We start from the raw sequence: 23,214 nt of genomic DNA on the forward strand, positions 1-23,214 counted from the left end.
GTATTTGAGATGTGGTCTCACCAATGACCTGTATAACTGAAGCATAACATCCTTACTTTTATTTTCAATTCCTCTCATTCCATTCGTCTTCTTTATTACTTGCTGTACCTGCATACTAACTTTTTGTGACTCATGCACTAGAGAACCTCTGAGCTCTGCAGCCGTTCTCCATTTAAGTAATACTCTGCTTTTTTATTCTTCCTGCCAAAGCGAACAACTTCACATTTTCCCACATTATACTTCAGACTCACTCAACCTATCTATATCGGCCTTATGTCCTCTTCATAACATACTTTCTTACCTATCATTGTGTCATCTGCAAATTTAGCTACCATGCCATCGCTCCCCTCATCTAAGTCATTGATAGAAATTGTAAAATGTTGAGGCCCAAGAACAGACCTCTGTGGGACCCCATCTGTCACATCCTGCCAATCAGAAAAGGACCCATTTATGCATACTCTGTTTTCTACCAGCCAGCCAGTCTTCTATCCATGCTAATATTTTACCACCTACACCATGAGCTCCTACTTTGCACAATAACTTTTATGTGGCACCTTGTCAAATGCGTTCTGGAAATCCAAGTACAGTACGTCAACGGGCTCCCCTTTATCCACGGCACATATTACTCCTTCAAAGAACTCCAATAAATTGGTTAAACACAATCTCCCTTTCACAAAACCATGCTGACTATTCCCTTGAGTGTTTTCTTCTCCTTATCCTTCCCTGTATCCTGCAATAACTGAATATCCTTCTCTGTACCCCTCCAATATCTCAATATCCTCTGTATCCCCTCCAATAATTGAATATCCTTCGCTCGATTACAACAATAACTGAGTATCCTTCTCTGTATCCCCTCCAATAAAAGAATATCCTTCTCTCTATTCCTGCAATATCTGAATATCCATCTCTGCATCTCCTCCATTAACTGAATATCCTTCCCTGTATCCCTGCAATAATTGAATATCCTCATTACTGCTTCCAATAACTCCTCTAGACCCTGTTTTTGTTTCCTTACTTGTCCCATTTCCATCCCTGCTTGCCTTGTGCCATCATCCCTGACTTCCTGCCGATCACAGACCTTCCCTTTGTTCTTTCCTCCCCTCTTCTCATTTCCCAGCCTCTGTATTTGCTTAAAACCTGTCACATTGCTAACTTTTTCCAGTTCTGGTGCAAGTTCTCTCCCCACAGATGCTGACTGACCTGCTGAGTATTATCAGCATTCCCTGTTCCCTGGAGATGATCTGATCATTATCGTCCAATCATTGCTGTCTGTAGGATCTTGCTTTGAACAAATTGTCTGCCTTGTTTACTGCACTTCAAAAGTACTTCATTGGCTGTAAAGTGCTTTGGGACATACTGACGTTGTGAAAGGCGCTATACAAATGCAAGTCTTTCTTTCACCTGGCTCTGGCCTCCACGTGACTAGATTTATTTCCCAACTTGCTCTGGGGGGCGAATTTAGACTCACAATATCTGAGATTACTAGTCCAGTCTCAAAACTGCAAGTCTACCTGAAACCTCCTTCGGTCATTAACTTCAATTAAATCCCTATTCACAGATTTTTTTTTATTCGTTCATGGGATGTGGGCGTCACTGGCTAGGCCAGCATTTATTGCCCATCCCTAATTGCCCTTGAGCTGAGTTTCTTGCTAGGCCATTTCAGAGGGCATTTAAGAGTCAACCACACTGGGTCTGGAGTCACATGTAGGCCAGACCCGGTAAGGACGGCAGATTTCCTTCCCTAAGGGACATTAGTGAACCAGATGGGTTTTTACAACAATCGACAATGGTTTCATGGTCACCATTAGACTAGCTTTTTAATTCCAGATTTATTAACTGAATTAAAATTTCACCATCTGCCGTGGTGGGATTCGAACCCATGCCAGGGCATTAGCCTGGGCCTCTGGATCGCTATTCGAGTAACATTACCACTACACCACCGCCCTACCCACACTTTGCTTTGGCTTCTCTCCAACTGCCTTTCACCTCCAATCCTGTCCGGCACTTTGAACCTTTCGCCATGCGTCTCGATTTAAAATGGCGCCCGTGGCTGCTCACCTCGCGCAAGGCCTCTGCGTAGGAGCTCATGTCTGTCAGGATGACCAGCACGTGTTTCTCACACTGGTAGGCCAGGAACTCGGCTGCAGTCAGTGCCAGGCGTGGAGTGATGATCCGCTCGATGCTGCAGGGGAGACATGGCAAACACAAATTAATGTGGATCTGGAATGCAAAGTGGAGGAAGTTTTTTTTTTACAGCTGTTCAGAGTTCTGGTTAGACCCACATCTGCAGCATTCCATTCAATTCTGGCACCAAGGCTCAGGAAGGAGGGAGCTCAGTGCAGATTCACCAGAATGATACCAGTGCTATCAATATTGTGGTTAGAAGGGTGAAATTATGAGGACAGATTGCACAGACCAGGTTTGTATTCCCTTGAGTATTGATTAAGGGATGAACTAATTGAGGTGTTTAAGACGATTGCAGAAATTGATAGGTCGTTAGAAAAACTATTTCCGCTGATGGGGTGGGGGGAGTCCAGAACAAGGGGGCAGAACCTTCAAATTAGAGCTAGCCCATTCAGGGGTGATGTCAGGAAGCCCTTCATCACACTACGAGGTGTGGAAATCTGGAACCCTCTCCCCCAAATTGCTGTGGAATTGGGGGTCAACTGGAGCTTCCAAGACTGAGATTGATAGTTAAGAGAAATGGAGCAAAGGATGGTAAATGGGATTGGGGTACAGATCAGTCATGATTTAATTGAATGATGGAGTACGCTTGAGGGGCTGAATGGACTCCTCCTGTTACTAATAAAGAAATTCCTTGGTCGGGGAGTCTAGAACCAGGGGGCACAGTCTAAAAGGTAGAGCCAGAACTTTCAAAGAACAAAGAACAGTACAGCACAGGAACAGGCCATTCGGCCCTCCAAGCCAGCGCCGATCTTGATGCCTGTCTAAACTAAAACCTTCTGCACTTCCGGGGCCCATATCCCTCTATTCCCATCCTATTCATGTATTTGTCAAGATGCCTCTTAAACGTCACTATCGTACCTGCTTCCACCACCTCCCCCGGCAGCAAGTTCCAGGCACTCACCACCCTCTGCGTAAAGAACTTGCCTCGCACATCCCCTCTAAACTTTGCCCCTCGCACCTTAAACCTATGTCCCCTGGTAACTGACTCTTCCACCCTGGGAAAAAGCTTCTGACTATCTGCTCTGTCCATGCCGCTCATAACTTTGTAAACCTCTATCATGTCGCCCCTCCACCTCCGTCGCTCCAGGAGTGAAACATTTCTACACACAAAGGGTAATAGAAGTTTGGAACTCTCTTCCACAAAGGGCAATTGAAGCTGGGTCAATGGTTAATTTTAAAACAGAGATTGCTAGATTCTTTTTCACCAAAGGTATTTTTTTTTATTCATTCATGGGATGTGGGCATCGCTGGTAATGTCAGCATTTATTATCCATCCCTGGTGGTGGTGAGCTGCCTTCTTGAACCGCTGCAGTCCATGTGAGGTAGGTACACCCACAGTGCTGTTAGGAAGGGAGTTCCAGGATTTTGACACAGCGTCAGTGAAGGAACGGCGATATAGTTCCAAGTCAGGATGGTGTGTGACTTGGAGGGGAACTTGCAGGTGCTGGTGTTCCCATGCATCTGCTGCCCTTGTCCTTCTAGGTGCTAGAGGTTACGGGTTTGGAAGACCAAATCAGGATGTTGACATTCAGAACACACAAGAACACAAGAACTGGAGCAGGAGTAGGCCATAGAATCATAGAAAAGTTATGGCACAGAAAGAGGCCATTCAGCCCATCGTGACTACGCCACCCATTCTAATCCCACCTTCCAGCAACTGGTCTGTAGCCTTGCAGGTTACAGCACTTCAGGTGCAGGTCCAGGTATCTTTTAAATGAGTTGAAGGTTTCTGCCTCCACCACCATTCCTGGCAGTGAATTCCAGATACCCATCACCCTCTGGGTGAAAATATTTTCCTCATGTCCCCTCAAATCCTTCTACCAATCACCTTAAATCTGTGCCCCCTGGTAATTGACCTCTCCGCTAGGGGAAACAGGTCCTTCCTGTCTACTCTATCTAGGCCCCTCATAATTTTGTACACCTCAATTAAGTCACCCCTCAATCTCCTGTGTTTTAAGGAAAACAACCCTAGCCGATCCAATCTTTCCCCATAGCTGCATTTTTCAAGCCCTGGCAACATTCTTGTAAATCTCCTCTGTACTCTCTCCAGAGCAATTATGTCCTTCCTGTAATGTGGTGACCAGAACTGTACGCAATGCTCCAGCTGTGGCCTAACCAGGTAGGAAGAACATGGAGAGACAATATAAAATAAAGGGTACAATTCTAAAGGGGGTGAAGGAGCAGAGGGACCTGGGTGTATATGTGCATAAGTCATTGAAGGTGGCAGGACAGGTTGAGAGAGCAGTTAATAAAGCATACAGTATCCTGGGATTTATTAATAGGGGCATAGAGTACAAGAGCAAGGAAGTTATGTTGAACTTGTATAAGACATTAGTTCAGCCTCAGCTGGAGTATTGCATCCAATTCTAGGCACCGCACTTTAGGAAAGACGTGAGGGCATTGGAGAGAGTACAGAAAAGATTCACGAGAATGGTTCCAGGGATGAGGAATTTCAGTTATGAAGATAGATCGGAGAAGTTAGGACTGTTTTCCTTGGAGAAGAGAAGGTGATTTGATAGAGGTATTCAAAATCATGAGGGGTCTGGACAGAGTAGATAGAGAGAAACTGTTCCCACTCGTGAAAGGATCGAGAACGAGAGGGCACAGGTTTAAAGTGTTTGGTAAGAGAAGCAAAAGTGACACGAGGAAAAACTTTTTCACGCAGCGAGTGGTTAAGGTCTGGAATGCACTGCCTGAGAACGTGGTGGAGGCAGGTTCAATTGAAGCATTCAAAAGGGAATTAGACAGTTATATGAAAAAGGAAGAATGTGCAGGGTTACGGGGAGAAGGCAGGGGACTGGAACTGAGGGAATTGCTCTTTCAGAGAGCTGGTGCAGACATGATGGGCCGAATGGCCTCCTGCGCTGTAACGATTCTGTGAATCTGTGATCCCTGCTTTTGTATTCTATACCTCAGCCAATGAAGGAAAGGATTCCATATGCCTTCTTCACCACTTTATCCACCTGTCCTGACACCTTCAGGGACCTGTGGACAAGCACTCCAAGGTCTCTCACTTCTTCTACCCCTCTCAATATCCTCCCGTTTATTGTGTTTTCCCTCGCTTTGTTTGCTCTCCCCAAATGCATTACCTCACACTTTTCTGGATTGAATTCCATTTGCCACTTTTCCACCCATTCAACCAAACCATTGATATCATTCTGGAGTCTACAGCTATCCTCTTCACTATCAACTACACGGCCAATTTTTGTGTCATCTGCAAATTTCCTAATCATGCCTCCCACATTTAAGTCCAAATTATTAATATATAACACAAACAGCAAGTGACCCAACACTGAGCCCTGTGGAACGCCATTCGCAAAAACATTACCCTTTGTTTCCTGTCACTGAGCCAATTTTGGATCCAACTCATCACATTCCCATGAATCCCGTGGGCTTTTACTTTTCTGACCAGTCTGCCATGTGGGCCTTTGTCAAATGCCTTACTAAAATCCATGTAGACCACATCCACTGCACTACCCTCATCAATCCTTCTTATTACTTCCTCAAAAAATTCAATTAAGTTAGTAAGACACAACCTTCCCTTAACAAATCCATGCTGACTATCCCTGATTAATCTGTGCCTTTCTAAGTGACAGTTTATCCTGTCTCTCAGAATTGATTCTAATAATTTACCCACCACCGAGGTCAGACTAACTGGCCTATAATTATTTGCCCTATACCTCACACCCTTTTTAAACAATGGTATAATGTTCACAGACCTCCAATCCTCTGGTACCTCACCTGTATCTAGTGAGGATTTGAAGATGATCCTTAGACCATCCGCTATTTCCTCCCTGGCTTCCTTTAACAACCTGAAATACAATCCATCCGACCCTGGTGATTTATCCACTTTCAAGGATGTCAGACCCTCTATTACTTCCTCTCTCATTAAGCTAATCATATCTAATATTTCAAACTCCTCCTCTTTTACTACAATGTCTACATCATCCCTCTCTTTGCGAAGACAGAGACAAAAAACTAATTAAGAACCCTGCCCACATCTTCATCCATGCTTAAGTTCCCCTGTGCATCTCTGATAGGCCCCACCCTTTCCTTAGTTATCCTCTTGCTCTTAATGTACTGTTAAATCATCTTTGGGTTTTCCTTGATTTTACCTGCCAATAATTTTTCATGTCCTCTCTTTGCTTTCCTAATTTTATTTTTTACCTCACCCCTGCACTTTCTATACTCCTCTAGGCTTTCTAAAGTATGAAGTTTTTTGTGACTGTCATCAGCTTTCTTTTTCTGATTTCTGTATGCTTCTAGATAACATTCGGCCCTTTGAGCCTGCTCCACCATTCAATAAGATCATGGCTGATCTGATTGTGGCCTCAACTCCACTTTCCTGCCTGCTTGCCATAACACATCAAAAATTTGCCTAACTCAGCCTTGAATGTATTCAATGACATGGCCTCCATTGCTCTCTGGGGAAGAGAATTCCACAGACTATCGATCCTCTGGGAGGAAAAATTTCTCCGCATCTCAATCTTAAATAGGAGACCCCTAATTTTTAAACGGTGTTCCCTAGTTCTAGACTCCTCTATAAGGGGAAACACCCTCTCAGCATCCACCCTGTCAAGTCCCCTAATATGCTTCAATAATATCCCTTCTCATTCTTCTAAACTCCAATGAGTAAAGGCCCAACCTGCTCAACCTTTCCTCATAGGACAACCACTTCATCCCAGGAATCAGTCGCGTGAACCTTCTCTGAAATGCTTCCAATGCAGTTATATCCTTTCTTAAATGAGGAGACCAAATTTGTACACTGTACTCCAGATGTGATCTAAGGCCCTGTACAGCTGTAGCAAGACTGCACTACTTTTATTCTTGTTTCCCCTTGTAATAAATGCCAACATTTCATTTGCCTTCCTAATCACTTGTACCTGCGTACTAACATTTTGTGATTCATGTACCAGGGACACACAGCTCTCTCTGTACTGCAGAGTTCTGCTATCTTTCTCCATTTAAATACTGTACAGCTTTTCTATTATTCCTGCCAAAGTTCACATTTTCCTGCATTATACTCCATCTGCCAAATCTTTACCCATTCACTTAAATTATTTAAATCCCTTTGTAGACTCTTTATGACCTCTTGACAGCTTACACTCCTACCTATCTTTGTGTCATCAGCAAATTTAGCTACCATACACTTGGTCCCTTCATCCAAGTCAATGATATAGATTGTAAATAGTTGAGGCCCCAGCACTGATCCCTGTGCCACTCCACTAGTTACAGTTTTCCAATCCGAATAATACCCATTTTCCCTACTCTCTGTTTTTTTTTAGCTAACCAGTCCTTTATCCATACTAATATGTTACTCCCTACACCATGTGCTCTTATCTTGTGGGTAACCTTTGATGTGACACCTTATCAGATGCCTTTTGGAAATCTAAGTACACCACATCTACAGATTCCCCTTTATCCATCTTGCTTGTTACTTCCTCAAAGAACTCTAATAAATTAGTCAAACACGATTTCCCTTTCAGAAAACCATGTCAACTCTTCTTGATTGTATCATGATTTTCTAAATATCCTGCTACTCCTTCCTTAATAATGGATTCTAGAATTTTCCCAATGACAGATGTTCGGCTAACTGGCCTATAGCTTCCTGCTTTCTGTCTCCCTCCTTTCTTGAATAGAGCTGTTACTTTGCAATTTTCCAATCCATTGGGACCTTTCCAGAATCTAGGGATTTTTTTTAAAGATCACAACCAATGCATTTACTATTTCTGCAGCCACTTCTTTTAAGGCCCTAGGATGCAGGCCATCTGGTCCAGGGGACTTGGCAGCTTTTAGTACGAATAGCTTTCCCAGTACCTTTTGGGATTATTTTAAGTTCCTCCCTCTCTTTAACCTCTTGATTTTCAAGTATTCCTGGGATGTTTTTTGTATCTTCTACAGTGAAGACAAGCACAAAATACCTGCTCAACACTTCTGCCATTTCCTTGGTTCCCATTATTAATTCCCCAGTCTCACTCTGTATGGGACCAACCCTCACTTTAGGTACTCATTTCCTTTTTAAATACTTGCAGAAGCTCTTACATAGAAAACATGGAAAATAGGAGCAGGAGTAGGTCATTCGGCTCTTCGGCCCTGCTCTGCCATTCAAAAAAGATCATGGCTGATCGTCTAATTCAGTACCCTGTTCCCGCTTTCTCCCCATATCCCTTGATCCCTTTGGCATTAAGAAATATATCTATCTCCCCTTCTTGAATATATTTAATTACTTGGCCTCCACAGCCTTCTGTGGTAGAGAATTCCACAGGTTCACCACCCTCTGAGTGAAGAAATTTCTCCTCATCTCGGTTCTAAATGGCAGACCCCGTATCCTGAGACTGTGACCCCTGGTTCTGGGCTTCCAGCCATCGGGAACATCCTCCCTGGATCTAGCCTGTCTGGTCCTGTTAGAATTTTATAGGTTTCTATAAGATCCCCCCTCATTCTTCTAAACTCAAGTGAATATAGGCCTAGTCGACCCAATCTCTCCTCTTATGTCAATCCTGCCATCCCAGGATTCAGCCTTGTAAATCTTCTTTGCACTCCCTCCATGGCAAGAACGTTCTTCCTCGGATAAGGAGACCAAAACTACACACAATACTCCAGATGTGGTCTCACCAAGGCCCTGTATAGCTGCAGTAAGACATCCTTGCTCCTGTACTCAAATCCTCTTGCAATGAAGGCCAACATACCATTCGCCTTCCTAACTGCTTGCTGCACCTGAATGCTTGCTTTCAGCGACTGGTATACAAGGCCACCCAGGTCTCGTTGCACCTCCCCCTTTCCCAATCTATCACCATTCAGATAATAATCAGCCTTTCTGTTTTTACAACCAAAGTGGATAACCTCACATTTATCCACGTTATACTGCATCTGCCATGCATTTGTCCACTCACCCAACTTGCCCAAATCACATTGGAGGCTCGTTGCATCCTCCTCACAGCTCACTTCCCCCCTCCCCCACCCCCCCCCCCCCCGCCCCCCAGCTTACTATCTGTTTTTATATTTCTAGCTAGCTTTCTCTCATACTGTAATTTCTCACCCATCTTTCTTTTTGTCATTCTTATCTGGTTTCTAAAATCTGCAAAATCTTCTGACCCTCCACTAATCTTCACAGTATTGTACACTTTTTCTTTCAGTTTGATACTACCCTTAAATTCTTTAGTCAAGCACCGATTGAACATCCTTCTCAATCTTTCTTTCTCAATGGAATATTTCTTTGTTGAGAGTTATGAAATATCTCCTTATGTCTCTGCCATTGCTTCTTTCGTATTCTACCTTTGTAACCTATTTTCCCCAGTTCACTTTAGCCAACTCTGCCCTCATATTCTTGTCATTGACTTTATTTAAGTTTAAGACACTACTCTTAGACCCACATTTCTCACTCTCGACCTGCACGTGAAATTCTATCATGTTACAATCACTGTTGCCTAGAAGCTCCTTTACTATGAGGTCATTAATTAATCTTGTCTCATTGCACATTATCAGACTGGTGTGGGAGATTTGGGGAAATAGCCTGCTCCCTGGTTGGTACTAGAATATATTGCTCTAAGGAATTGCCCTGAATACACTCTATGAACTCATCTTCCAGACTACCTTTGCCAACCTGATTTGTCCAATCTATATGAAGATAAAAATCCCCCATGATTATTACAAGCCTTTCTTACAAGCCCCCATTATTTCTTCCTGTATACTCTGTCCTACAGTGTAACTACTGTTAGGAGGCCAATAAACTACTCCCAGAGGTGACTTCTTAACTTTACTATTTCTTATATCTACCCAAACTGATTCTATATCTTGATCTTCTGAACAAAGGTCATCCCTCACTACTGTACTAACGTCATCCTTAATTAACAGAGTTACCCCACTACCTTTTCCTAGCTTCCTGTCCCTCCGAAATGTCAAATGCACTTGAATATTTAGATCCCAGTCTTGGTCACCTTGCAACCACGTCTCTGTAATGGCTATCAGGTCTTACATATTTATTTCGATTGTGCTATCAATTTGTTATGCAATCATTTTGTTACGAATGTTGCACGCATTCAGATACAGAGCCTTTAATTCTGTCTTTTTACCATTCTTGCAAACTCTGGTCTTATCTGCTGGTGCATTCTTATGTTTGTATGATCTGTCCATTCCGACCACCTCTGGTTATCATTACCATATCGCTACCTTGCTCTGTAGCTTTGTCCTTTCTCTTTAATTTAACACATCTCCCCTCACATGATTCCTCCCCCGCCCCCCCCCACCAACTATTTAGTTTAAAGCCCTCTCTACCGCCCTAGTTATACGACTCGCCAGAACACTGGTGCCAGCATGGTTCAGGTGAGGACCGTCCCAATGGTACAGCTCCCACTTTCCCCAGTACTGGTGTCAGTGCCCCATGAATCGAAATCCATTTCTCCCACACCAATCTTTGAGCCACACATTCAACCGTCTTATTTACCCTGTGCCAATTTGCTTGTGGCTCAGGTAGTAATCCAGAGATTATTACCTTTGAGGTTCTGCTTTTTAATTTAGCCCCTAACTGCTCATGCTCCCGATGCAGAACCTCTTACCTAGTCCTATTTATGCTGTTGGTCCCCACGTGGACCACAACTGGATCCTTCCCCTCCCACTGCAAGTTCTTCTCCAGCCCTGTGCAGATGTCCTGAACCCTGGCAACACATCCTTCTGGACTCACACTCTTGGCTGCAGAGAACTGTGTCTACCCCCTGACTATACTGTCCCTACTACCACTACATTCCTATTTACTACCCCTGCTTCCTGTACCACAGTGCTGTGGTCAGTTTGGTTATTCTCCATGCAGTCTCTGCTCTCATCCACTCAGACTGCGAGAACCTCATGCATGTTGGACAATAGCGAGGGCTGAATCTCATCCAGTGGTACCTTCTCGATCCCCTACAGTCATTCCCTCCTGTACCTGACCGCAGACCAAATTCAAAGTACCGAGCCTAAGGGGTGTGACTGCCTCCTGGAACAAAGTGTCGAGGTAACTTGCTCCTCCCTGATGCATCTCAGTATCCTATTCTCAGACTCCAGCTCATCAACTCTGAGTCCAAGTTCCTCGAGCTGCAGACACTTACTGCAGATGTGGTTGTAGTGAATCACACTGGTGTTCACCAGCTTCTACCAACTGCAGCTGCAATACATCAACTTTCCTGCCATATCTATTGTATTTTATTCAGCTAATTAAGCTTAGAAATATCATCCAACAATTATTTGTAGTTACATCTAGTGGTTTAACTAGTTAAACAATAAATTTAATACAATACTTATATCTCCCCAATACCAGTTGAAACTACTGTCCCCATTTAGAGAGAAAAAAAACTCACCAGCTACTCACAATCTGCTCACCTGATGAATGCTTCTGGGTTTCAGCTCTCATCTCCCACTGCTCGTCTCTGACTCCCCTACTCTGCCCACTCCTTTTTTCTAAAGGTCAGCACAGCACCTGCTCCCTCACTGCACCAAATTCCCTCACTCACCAAATTCCCAAGCGATGGTGATGCCATTGAATGTCAAGGGGAGATGGTTAGATTTTCTCTTGTTGGTGATGGTCATTGCCTGGCACTTGAGTGGCGCAAATGTTATTTGCCACTTAGCGGCCCAAACGCAGCAATCATCAAGGGATATGAGGCAAAGACACCGAGTTTGGTTGCAGATCAGGCGTGACCTGATTGAATGACAGAACAGGCTCAAGGGGCTAAGTTATGATGTTCCTCTGGGGAATTTCCTGCAGTCCCTGCTCTCTAACAATCGGTGTCACTAGTGCACCATTCAGATACAGAGACCAATGGTGACCCCGAGAGGCAGGAGATGAACACTGCCCCTCACTCTCCACCTCACAAACCCTCCCACATCCTTCTCAGTGGGCCGATTGATCGGGTATGGAACTACATTGATTGTAATCCCACTTAAAGGTTTGTTAAAATTAATGTACAGAGGAATCCATCAAATCTTCTCCACCTCTAACCCAGCAGGAAATTTCACAGATTGTCACAGGGATCATGTTAAAATTACAATAGTTGCCTGTGTAAAAGGGAAAAAAATCTTGCATTTACTTATCTTCATTGGCTAATTTGAAACCATAAAGATGTTCATGCTTCTATCAATTAGGATAACAAACTTTACGCTTTATGTAACCCCTGCTGTACCTGTCCTGGGAGTGTTTGATGGGACAGTGTAGAGGGAGCTTTACTCTGTATCTAACCCCCGTGCTGTACCTGTCCTGGGAGTGTTTGATGGGGACAGTGTAGAGGGAGCTTTACTCTGTATCTAACCCCCGTGCTGTACCTGTCCTGGGAGTGTTTGATGGGGACAGTATAGAGGGAGCTTTAGTCTGTATCTAACCCCGTGCCTTTTCTGCCCTGGGAGTGTTTGATGGGACAGTGCAGAGGGAACTTTACTCTGTATCAAACCCCGTGCTGTACCTGTCCTGGGAGTGTTTGATGGGACAGTGCAGAGGGAGCTTTACTCTGTATCTAACCCCGTGCCTTTTCTGCCCTGGGAGTGTTTCATGGGACAGTGCAGAGGGAACTTTACGCTTTATGTAACCCCCGTGCTGTACCTGTCCTGGGAGTGTTTGATGGGACAGTGTAGAGGGAGCTTTACTCTGTATCTAACCCCCGTGCTGTACCTGTCCTGGGAGTGTTTGATGGGACAGTGTAGAGGGAGCTTTACTCTGTATCTAACCCCCGTGCTGTACCTACCCTGGGAGTGTTTGATGTTGACATTGGGGTCTCTGAATAGAAAATATTCAATTTTAAAAAATTCTTTCATTGCATATGGGCCTCACTGGCAAGGCTAGCACTTGTTGCCCATCCCTAATTACCTTTGACAACTGAGTGTCTTGCGAGGCCATTTCAAAGGGTAGATTAGAGTCAACCACATTGCTGTGGGTCTGGAGTCGCATATAGGCCAGACCAGGTAAGGACAGCAGATTCCCTTCCCTAAAGGAAATTAGTGAACCAGTGGGTTTTTTGACGATCAATGATAGTTCCATGGTCACCGTTACTGAGACTAGCGTTCAATTCCAGATTTTTATTAATTGAATTTACTAATTAACTAAATTTAAATTCCACCAGCTGCTGTGGTGGGATTTGAACCTGTAACCCTGGTGCATTAGCCTGGGTTTTTGGATTACCACTCCAGTGACATTACTACGCCACTGTCTCCCTAAAAGAGAAAATATAATTCTTGCCGAGTAGTATTTGAAAAGTTTGCATCTTACGTTGGGTCATTGGCAAGATTCAGGAACAGACAGACATTATCCATGGTGCCATTCTCTTCAAAGTCGGACTTGAAGAATCGAGCAGTCTCCATGTTAACCTGTGAGTCGGAAGAGAAATGAAGACAGTCACTCACACATCGACAGACAAGACACGCTGGTCAATATAACAAGGCATGTGACAGTGCACCTGCACACTGATAGATGGCGCTGCACGCTAGTGGGAGCTGGAACTGACCACAATGCTCAGCACCTTATAGTCTCAGTGAGACGGTCAGTGACCAACAAGAGGGTCAGTAACCAACAGGCAGGTCAGTAACCAATGAGATGGTCAGGAACCAACGAGAGGGTCAGTAACCAACGAGAGGGTCAGTGACCAACGAGAGGGTCAGTGACCAACGAGAGGGTCAGTGACCAACGAGAGGGTCAGTGACCAACGAAACAGTCAGAGACCAACAGGAGGGTCAGTGACCAACGAGACAGTCAGTGACCAACGAGAGGGTCAGTGACCAACGAGAGGGTCAGTGACCAACGAGAGGGTCAGTCACCAACGAGAGGGTCAGTCACCAACGAGAGGGTCAGTCACCAACGAGAGGGTCAGTCACCAACGAGAGGGTCAGTCACCAACGAGAGGGTCTGTGACCAACGAGAGGGTCTGTGACCAACGAGAGGGTCTGTGACCAACGAGAGGGTCTGTGACCAACGAGAGGGTCTGTGACCAACGAGAGGGACAGTGACCAACGAGAGGGACAGTGACCAACGAGAGGGTCAGTGACCAACGAGAGGGTCAGTGACCAACGTAACAGTGAGTAACCAACGTAACAGTGAGTAACCAACGTAACAGTGAGTAACCAACGAGAGGGTCAGTTACCAACGAGAGGGTCAGTTACCAACGAGAGGGTCAGTTACCAACGAGAGGGTCAGTGACCAACGAGACGGTCAGTGACCAACAAGACAGTCAGTGACCAACAAGACAGTCAGTGACCAACGAGACAGTCAGTGACCAACGAGAGGGTCAGTGACCAACGAGAGGGTCAGTGACCAACGTAACAGTGAGTAACCAACGAGAGGGTCAGTAACCAACGAGACAGTCAGTAACCAACGAGACAGTCAGTGACCAACGAGACAGTCAGTGACCAACGAGACAGTCAGTGACCAACGAGACAGTCAGTGACCAACAAGAGAGTCAGTGACCAACGAGACATTCAGTAACCAACGAGAGGGTCGGTGACCAACGAGAGGGTCGGTGACCAACGAGAGGGTCGGTGACCAACGAGAGGGTCGGTGACCAACGAGAGGGTCGGTGACCAACGAGAGGGTCGGTGACCAACGAGAGGTCAGTAACCAACAAAAAATGGAAGGACTCGGGCCAGATTGGGTTCAGGGTCGGAAGTGGTTCTGTCGGGCTGGGGTTGCGTCTCATTTGCAGACCCGAGCAGGCCTTTAGTCAGAGGGTCAGTGCCCCTGAGGAGCCAGCTTTATTAAATTGGCACTCAGGCGCCAGTGTCGCCATGGGAACCCTCTCTGTATTTTTGAAGCAGGGCCCGGCTGTTTTCTGTCAGATGCTCGTCTTGTCTGCTCAGAGTGCAGGTTAAGATTGGGGCCTGCGAGACCGGTGTGGCTAAGTCCCATCTTTGACTGGTCTCTGCTGCGATTGTGCTGGGAATAGTTAACCTGAGAATTGTAACTGCTCTGTGTTTCCATCCTCACGCCCCCTCCCACCCCCGAGTAACCCCTCCCCCAGGACCTCTACCATCAACATTAGAAGGTGCAGTCACGTAGTGGCTATGTGCTGGACTAGTCATATAGAGGCCTTGACTAATGATCCAGAGACATGGGTTCAAATCCCACCACAGCAGCTGGGGAATTTAAATTCAATTAAACAAACCTGGAATAAAATTCTAGTCTCAGTGTTGGTGGCCATGAAACTATCAGATTTTTGTAAAAACCCATCTGGTTCACTAATGTCCTTTGGGGAAGGAAATCAACCGTCCTTACTCGATCTGGCCTACATGTGACCACAGAACTGCCCGCTGAAGTGCCCTAGCAGTTGTAGAAGGTGGCTCACCACCACCTTCTCATGGGCACTAAATGCTGGCCTAGCCAGCGACGCCCACATCTCATGGAAAACGATCTGCCATCTAAGCTTGCTGGAATGCTCCTCTAGTTACTTCACAACTAGATTGAAATTTGCTCTCCCTGATGTTTAACGGGACTGGGGAAGACATCACACGCTACCAATCACACGCGGCCTTTTTGTGAGATGTTCACCATCATTCTGGCTCTGTAGCCCCGATGAGAGAATTAATTGGAAGACTGTTGAAGAGTATCAGGGGAAAGATCCCACTGACTGCAGGACTTACCCCCATTGCAGCAAACACAATGGCAAAGTTCTCCTCGCTATAATCCACAACATCCTTAGACTTCTTGACCAGCCCGGCCTGTCTGCAGATTTGGGCAGCGATCTGGAATAAGGTTACAATCAGACACAGATACCAACCAGAATGAGCAGTGATCTCCCACTTCCCAACCACACGAAGGCTCAGAGATACCAGGCAGTGACTTATCCCAATAAACATAACACTGAGAGTTCAGTTCTATAGTGGTTATGCTACTGCACTAATAATCCAGAGGTCTGGACTAATGACCATGAGTTCAATCCCACTGCGGCAGCTGTGCAATTTAAACTCAGTCAATTAAATACATCTGGAATAAAAAGCTAGTCTTGGTAATGGATGTGGAAAGGATGTTTCCTCTTGTGGGAGAATCTAGAACTAGGGGTCACTGTTTAAAAATAAAGGGTCGCCCATTTAAGACAGAGATGAGGAGAAATTATTTCATTCCGAGGGTCGTGAGTCTTTGGAACTCTCTTCCTCAAAAGGCGGTGGAAATCTTTGAATGTTTTTACGGCAGAGATTGATGGATTCTTGATAAGCAAGGGGGTGAAAGGATATCGGGGGTAGGCGGGAATGTGGAGTTGAGGTTACAATCAGGTTAACCATGATCATGTTGAATGGTGGAGCAGGCTCGAGGGGCTGAGTGGCCTTGCAGAGTTTCCATGGTGAAGATTACCAGATTGTGCGGGAGTGGGGAGAGATTCCGCGGTGAAGATTACCAGATTGTGCGGGAGTGGAGAGAGATTCCGCGGTGACGTTTACCAGATTGTGCGGGAGTGGGGAGAGATTCCGCGGTGAAGTTTACCAGATTGTGCGGGAGTGGAGAGAGATTCCGCGGTGAAGATTACCAGATTGTGCGGGAGTGGAGAGAGATTCCGCGGTGAAGATTACCAGATTGTGCGGGAGTGGAGAGAGATTCCGCGGTGAAGATTACCAGATTGTGCGGGAGTGGAGAGAGATTCCGCGGTGAAGATTACCAGATTGTGCGGGAGTGGAGAGAGATTCCGCGGTGAAGATTACCAGATTGTGGGGGAGTGGAGAGAGATTCCGCGGTGAAGATTACCAGATTGTGCGGGAGTGGAGAGTGATTCCGCGGTGAAGATTACCAGATTGTGCGAGAGTGGAGAGAGATTCCGCGGTGAAGATTACCAGATTGTGCGGGAGTGGAGAGAGATTCCGCGGTGAAGATTACCAGATTGTGCTGAGAGTGGGGAGAGATTCCGCAGTGAAGTTTACCTCATTGTGTGGGAGACCTGCTGCTGAGAAAATGGGGATCTTCTGGCCTCTGGCAATGCTGTTCATCACATCAATGGGTGAAATCCCTGTTTGAATCATTTCCTCAGGGTAAATCCGAGACTGTGGGTTAATGGGCTGTCCTGGGAATTGTAAATGGAAAATAAATAGAAGGAGAATGAGCCAGGAGTAGGGCAAATATATCTGTAGTCATCACTCTCCTATCAAAATCCATCCCTCTAATACCTTAACTCTCCTATCAAAGTCCATCCCTCCAGTGCCATACCACTTCCCTTATTACATCCAGCTTCATTATGAACATCCAGAATGTTTCCCCTACACTACCCAAGCAACATAACTATGCAAATATTTTCTACTTTGATTGGCACCCCATTCATCACCTTAAACATTCACTTGCTCCACCATTGGGGCTCTATGGTTGCAGTGCGTTATCTATAAGATGCACTGCAGCAATTTGCCAAGCATCCTTAGACCTTCCAAACTCGCGATCTCTACCACCGACAAGGACAAGGGCAGCAGATACATGGGAGCACCACCACCTGCAAGTTCCCCTCAAAGCCACACACCATCCTGACTTGGAACTGCATCGCCGTTTCTTCACTGTCACTGGGTCAAAATCCTGGAACTCCCTTCCTAACAGCACTGTGGGTGTACCTACCCCACATGGACTGCAGTGGTTTAAGATGGCAGTTTGGGATGGGCAATAATTGCTGGACTTGCCAGTGATGCCCACACCCCAAAGAACCATAAAAACCCCTGATAAAGGAGTTTTTTCCCCCTAATATCAATTATGAAAATACTTCTGTCTCACTCTGGTTACACCTGGATTAGTCTCACTCTCCCTTTGCTCTGATTACATCGGATTCAATCTCACTCTCCCCTCTCTTTGGGTTAAGGTGGGAAAGTCGAGTAGACAGAGGAGATCAGGTATGAACTTATTGATTGGGTCAAGGGGCCGTATTTCTTGTGATTTCTTCTGTTCTTGAATTTTAACGTTCTTTACAGAAATGAACCATGTCTCCCCTGGATGAACTTTCCTCCAATGAAATGCAAAGTAGAGTGTGTGATTGCTCATTTCAGCCTCTGGTTCCTCTACTGCTCGTCTCTGAACCCACTCCAATTCACCAATATCGATAGAAAGATTGTCACCTCAAACACCCCCATGATGAACGCTTGTTGTCCAAGCCATAAACACCTGTTGCTATAGAGAGTAGAATGCTGCCACTGACCATTTATATCCAGGAAGTCCTCTGCTACAACAGCCGGCCCCTTATCAATGGGCTTCCCAGATCCATTGAACACTCGGCCTGAAATATCAAACAACAAGAATGTAATCTGTTCAAGAAAGAATCAGGTGTAACAAGAAAAATATCCCTGCTAGGACCTGGGAACTTTCAACCCACTGGGACCCGGGCGATAGACCTACAGGAAGCTGGAAACTGTAAATCATCCAAGATCTGGATACTGTATACCTTCCAGAATGTGGATAATATACTCCATCCAGGACCCGAGTACTAGAGTCCATCCAGGGGTTGGGTACTATAGACCATCCAGGACCTGGAAACTGTATATCTTCCAGGACCTGGATTCTATGGCTGGAATTTAACGCCTCCCGACCAAGGAGCGGGTTGGGAGGCGAGGAGTGCCATGCCCATCACCTACTGCCCCCCGCCAATTAACTGTCACTTGAGGGCCTCCTCTCGCTGCTTTGCCAGTGGCAGACGGGCACTTCAGCAACTGAGGAGGTCACCCAGTAACACCTGGCAGCCTCCTTGCAGGGTCGGGGTGAGGGCTTCCCCAGCAGCACGGGTCACCCTGCTAAAACTACTGCCCCCGCCCTGCTTTCCGACACACCCTCCCCCAAACCCATCACTGGTGCCCAGCTGATTGTTCCCGGTGAGGCCCGATCCCCACTTATCTGTCCCCAGGCCAGCGTCCATTGTGGTGCCTCTCACTGGGTGCAGTCCCTGCAGTAGTCGGTGCTCCTGGGAATGGTACTGCAGTGGTAATATCACAAATCTAGGAACCTGGACTAATACGCAGGAGAGATGATTTCAAATCCCACCATGGCCACTAGGGGAGTGTAAATTCAATTGTTTAATAAATCTGAAATACAAAGCTAGTCTCAGTAATGGTGACCATGAAACTGTTGTGGTTCACTAATGTCCTTTAGGGAAGGAAATCTGCCGTCCTTACCTGGTCTGGCCTACATGTGACTCCAGACCCACAGCAATGTGGTTGACTCTTAAATGCCCTCTGGAATGGCCGAGCAAGACACTCAGTTGTATCAAACCGCCACAGAAAAGTCGAAAAAGAATAAAACCGGACGGAAACCCAACATCGATCTGGGTAACAGATTTAAGACAATTGTCATGGCGTCATGAGGAAAAATCTTTTTATGCAGTGAGTGGTTCGGATCTGGAATGCACTCCCTGAGCGTGTGGTGGAGGCAGATTCAATCGAGGCTTTCAAAAGAGAATTGGATAATTATCTGAAGAGAAAAAATTTGCAGGGCTACGGGGAAAAGGTAGGGGAGTGGGACTGGGTGAGTTGCTCTTGCAGAGAGCCAGCATAGACACGACGGGCCAAATGGTCTCCTTCTGTGTTACGATTCTATGATTCTAAACCCTGCCAGGGCAACCTTGCAAAGTCCTCCTCACTAACATCTGGGGGCTTGTGCCAAAGTTGGGAGAGCTGTCCCGCAGACTAGTCAAGCAACAGCCTGACATAGTCATACTCACGGAATCATACCGTACAGACAATGTCCCAGACACCACCATCACCATCCCTGGGAATGTCCTGTCCCACCGGCAGAACACACCCACCAGAGGTGGTGCCACAGTGGTATACAGTCGGGAAGGAGTTGCCCTGGGAGTCCTCAACATTGACTCCAAACTCCATGAAAGTCTCATGGCATCAGATCAAACATGGGCAAGGAAATCTCCTGCTGATTACCACCTACTGCCCCCCCACCTCCTCAGCTGATGAGTCAGCACTCCTCCATGTTGAACACCAATTGAAAGAAGCACTGACGGTGCCAAGGGCACAGAATGTACTCTGGTTGGGCGACTTCAACATCCATCACCAAGAGGGGCTCTATCATTGGGAAATTGCATTATGAAGGAAGTATTAGCAGGACATTCAGCTGGGACATTCATTGCAGCAGCTTATTCGGAAGCAGAGAGTGCTGAGCGAGTGATCAGCTGGGAAGGTCAGTTTCAACTTAAACTTAAATTTCCTTTTGTTTTCGGCGGACCAGGGGGCTGCTGGGCAAGTAAAACCCTATATATTTGGGCCGTTTCTGAACCCGAGCCACTACACCTGTAATGTCTCCCACCCGCCCTCCTCCTCTAACCAAAAAAAAGGACTCGATGGTGTGTAGATAAGGTAAGGCTTTTTCTATTTCTCTTGTTTTTATCGTGAGATTGGCAAAAACTTGTCGTTCCCTTTTCATTTATCTAAGTTAAGCTTAAGATTAAAAATGGCAGGAGATCTCAGACCCGTGTTATGCTCCTCTTGCTCAATGTGGGAGCTCAGGGACACGGCTGATGTCCCTGACTCCTTCACGTGCTGGAAGTGTGTCCAGCTGCAGCTCTTGTTAGACTGCATGACGGCTCTGGAGCTGCGGATGGACTCACTTTGGAGCATCCGCGAAGCTGAGGAGGTCGTGGATAGCACGTTTAGCGAATTGGTCACACCGCAGATTAGGATTGCTGAGGGAGAAAGGGAATGGGTGACCAAAAGGCAGAGAAAGAGCAGGAAGGCAGTGCAGGTGTCCCCTGTGGTCATCTCCCTCCAAAACAGGTATACCGTTTTGGATACTGTTGAGGGAGATGGCTCACCAGGGGAAGGCAGCAGTAGCCAGGTTCATGGCACCATGGCTGGCTCTGCTGTTCGGAAGGGCGGGAAAAAGAGTGGAAGGGCGATAGTCATAGGGGATTCGATTGTAAGGGGAGTAGACAGGCGGTTCTGTGGTCGAAAACGAGGCTCCCGAATGGTATGTTGCCTCCCAGGTGCACGGGTCAGGGATGTCTCAGATCGGCTGCAGAACATTCTGAAGGGGGAGGGTGAACAGCCAGTTGTCGTTGTGCACATTGGAACCAATGATATAGGTAAAAAACGGGATGAGGTCCTACATGCAGAATTTAGGGAGTTAGGAGCCAAGTTAAAAAGTAGGACCTCAGAGGTAGTAATCTCAGGATTGCTACCAGTGCCATGTGATAGTCAGAGTAGAAATGAAAGAATAGTCAGGATGAATGCGTGGCTTGAGAGATGGTGCAGGAGGGAGGGGGTTCAGATTTTTGGGACATTGGGACCGGTTCTGGGGGAGGTGGGACTATTACAAATTGGACGGTCTACACCTGGGCCGGACTGGAACCAATGTCCTTGGGGGTGCTTTTGCTAACGCTGTTGGGGAGGGTTTAAACTAATGTGGCAGGGGGATGGGAACCAAATGAGGAGGTCAGTGGACAGTGAGGAGGTAGTAACTAAAGCCTGTAAGGAACTAGATAATGAAGTCAGCGTGACTAAAGGAAAGAGTAGGAAGGGAGCAGATGATGTACGCAAAGGGACTGGTGGTCTGAGGTGCATTTGTTTTAATGCAAGAAGTGTAGTAGGTAAGGCAGATGAACTTAGGGCTTGGATTAGTACCTGGGAGTATGATGTTATTGCTATTACTGAGACTTGGTTGAGGGAAGGGAATGATTGGCAACTAAATATCCCAGGATATCGATGCTTCAGGCGGGATAGAGAGGGAGGTAAAAGGGGTGGAGGAGTTGCATTACTGGTCAAAGAGGATATCACAGCTGTGCTGAAGGAGGGCACTATGGAGGACTCGAGCAGTGAGGCAATATGGGCAGAACTCAGAAATAGGAAGGGTGCGGTAACAATGTTGGGGCTGCACTACAGGCCTCCCAACAGCGAGCGTGAGATAGAGGTACAAATATGTAAACAGATTATGGAAAGATGTAGGAGCAACAGGGTGGTGGTGATAGGAGATTTTAATTTTCCCAACATTGACTGGGATTCACTTAGTATTAGAGGTCTAGATGGAGCAGAATTTGTAAGGAGCATCCAGGAGGGTTTTCTAGAGCAGTATGTAAATAGTCCAACTCGGGAAGGGGCCATACTGGACCTGGTGTTGGGGAATGAGCCCGGCCAGGTGGTTGAAGTTTCAGTAGGGGACTACTTTGGGAATAGTGATCACAATTTCGTAAGTTTTAGAATACTCATGGACAAAGACGAGAGTGGTCCTAAAGGAAGAGTGCTAAATTGGGGGAAGGCCAACTATACCAAAATTCGGCAGGAGCTGGGGAATGTAGATTGGGAGCAGCTGTTTGAAGGTAAATCCACATTTGATATGTGGGAGGCTTTTAAAGAGAGGTTGATTAGCGTGCAGGAGAGACATGTTCCTGTGAAAATGAGAGATAGAAATGGCAAGATTAGGGAACCATGGATGACAGGTGAAATTGTGAGACTAGCAAAGAGGAAAAAGGAAGCATACATAAGGTCTAGGAGGCTGAAGAAAGACGTAGCTTTGAAAGAATATCGGGAATGTAGGACCAATCTGAAATGAGGAATTAAGAGGGCTAAAAGGGGTCATGAAATATCTTTAGCAAACAGGGTTAAAGAAAATCCCAAAGCCTTTTATTCATATATAAGGAGCAAGAGGGTAACCAGAGAAAGGATTGGCCCACTCAAGGACAAAGGAGGAAAGTTATGCGTGGAGTCAGAGAAAATGGGTGAGATTTTAAATGAGTACTTTGCATCGGTATTCACTGAGGAGAGGGACATGACGGATGTTGAGGTTAGGGACAGATGTTTGATTACTCGAGGTCAAGTCGGCATAAGGAGGGAGGAAGTGTTGGGTATTCTAAAAGGCATTAAGGTGGACAAGTCCCCAGGTCCGGATGGGATCTATCCCAGGTTACTGAGGGAAGCGAGAGAGGAAATAGCTGGGGCCTTAACAGATATCTTTGCAGCATCCTTAAACACAGGTGAGGTCCCGGAGGACTGGAGAATTGCTAATGTTGTCCCCTTGTTTAAGAAGGGTAGCAGGGAAAATCCTGGTAATTATAGACCGGTGAGCCTGACGTCAGTGGTAGGGAAGCTGCTGGAGAAGATACTGAGGGATAGGATCTATTCCCATTT

General features: G+C 46.1%; 1 protein-coding gene across 3 annotated transcripts in view; it reads right to left on the bottom strand.

The window, feature by feature from the left end:
- Window positions 1-23,214, bottom strand: part of LOC137367617 (V-type proton ATPase subunit B, brain isoform-like) — a 99,658-nt gene that overhangs the window by 23,995 nt on the left and 52,449 nt on the right. For 2 of the 3 annotated variants that reach the window (XM_068028662.1, XM_068028661.1), the window contains exons 5-9: window positions 18,294-18,371; window positions 17,047-17,186; window positions 15,778-15,879; window positions 13,418-13,515; window positions 2,059-2,182 (exon numbers count right to left, since the gene is read on the bottom strand). In XM_068028662.1, coding sequence (XP_067884763.1) covers window positions 2,059-2,182; window positions 13,418-13,515; window positions 15,778-15,879; window positions 17,047-17,186; window positions 18,294-18,371 — 542 coding nt within the window. Of the gene's footprint in view, window positions 1-1,986; window positions 2,183-13,417; window positions 13,516-15,777; window positions 15,880-17,046; window positions 17,187-18,293; window positions 18,372-23,214 lie in introns of all 3 variants that reach the window. The other variant, XM_068028660.1, reaches the window with a different exon arrangement.

The sequence above is a fragment of the Heterodontus francisci genome, chromosome 1 (assembly GCF_036365525.1).
Source record: "Heterodontus francisci isolate sHetFra1 chromosome 1, sHetFra1.hap1, whole genome shotgun sequence".
In the NCBI taxonomy this organism is placed as follows: domain Eukaryota; kingdom Metazoa; phylum Chordata; class Chondrichthyes; order Heterodontiformes; family Heterodontidae; genus Heterodontus; species Heterodontus francisci.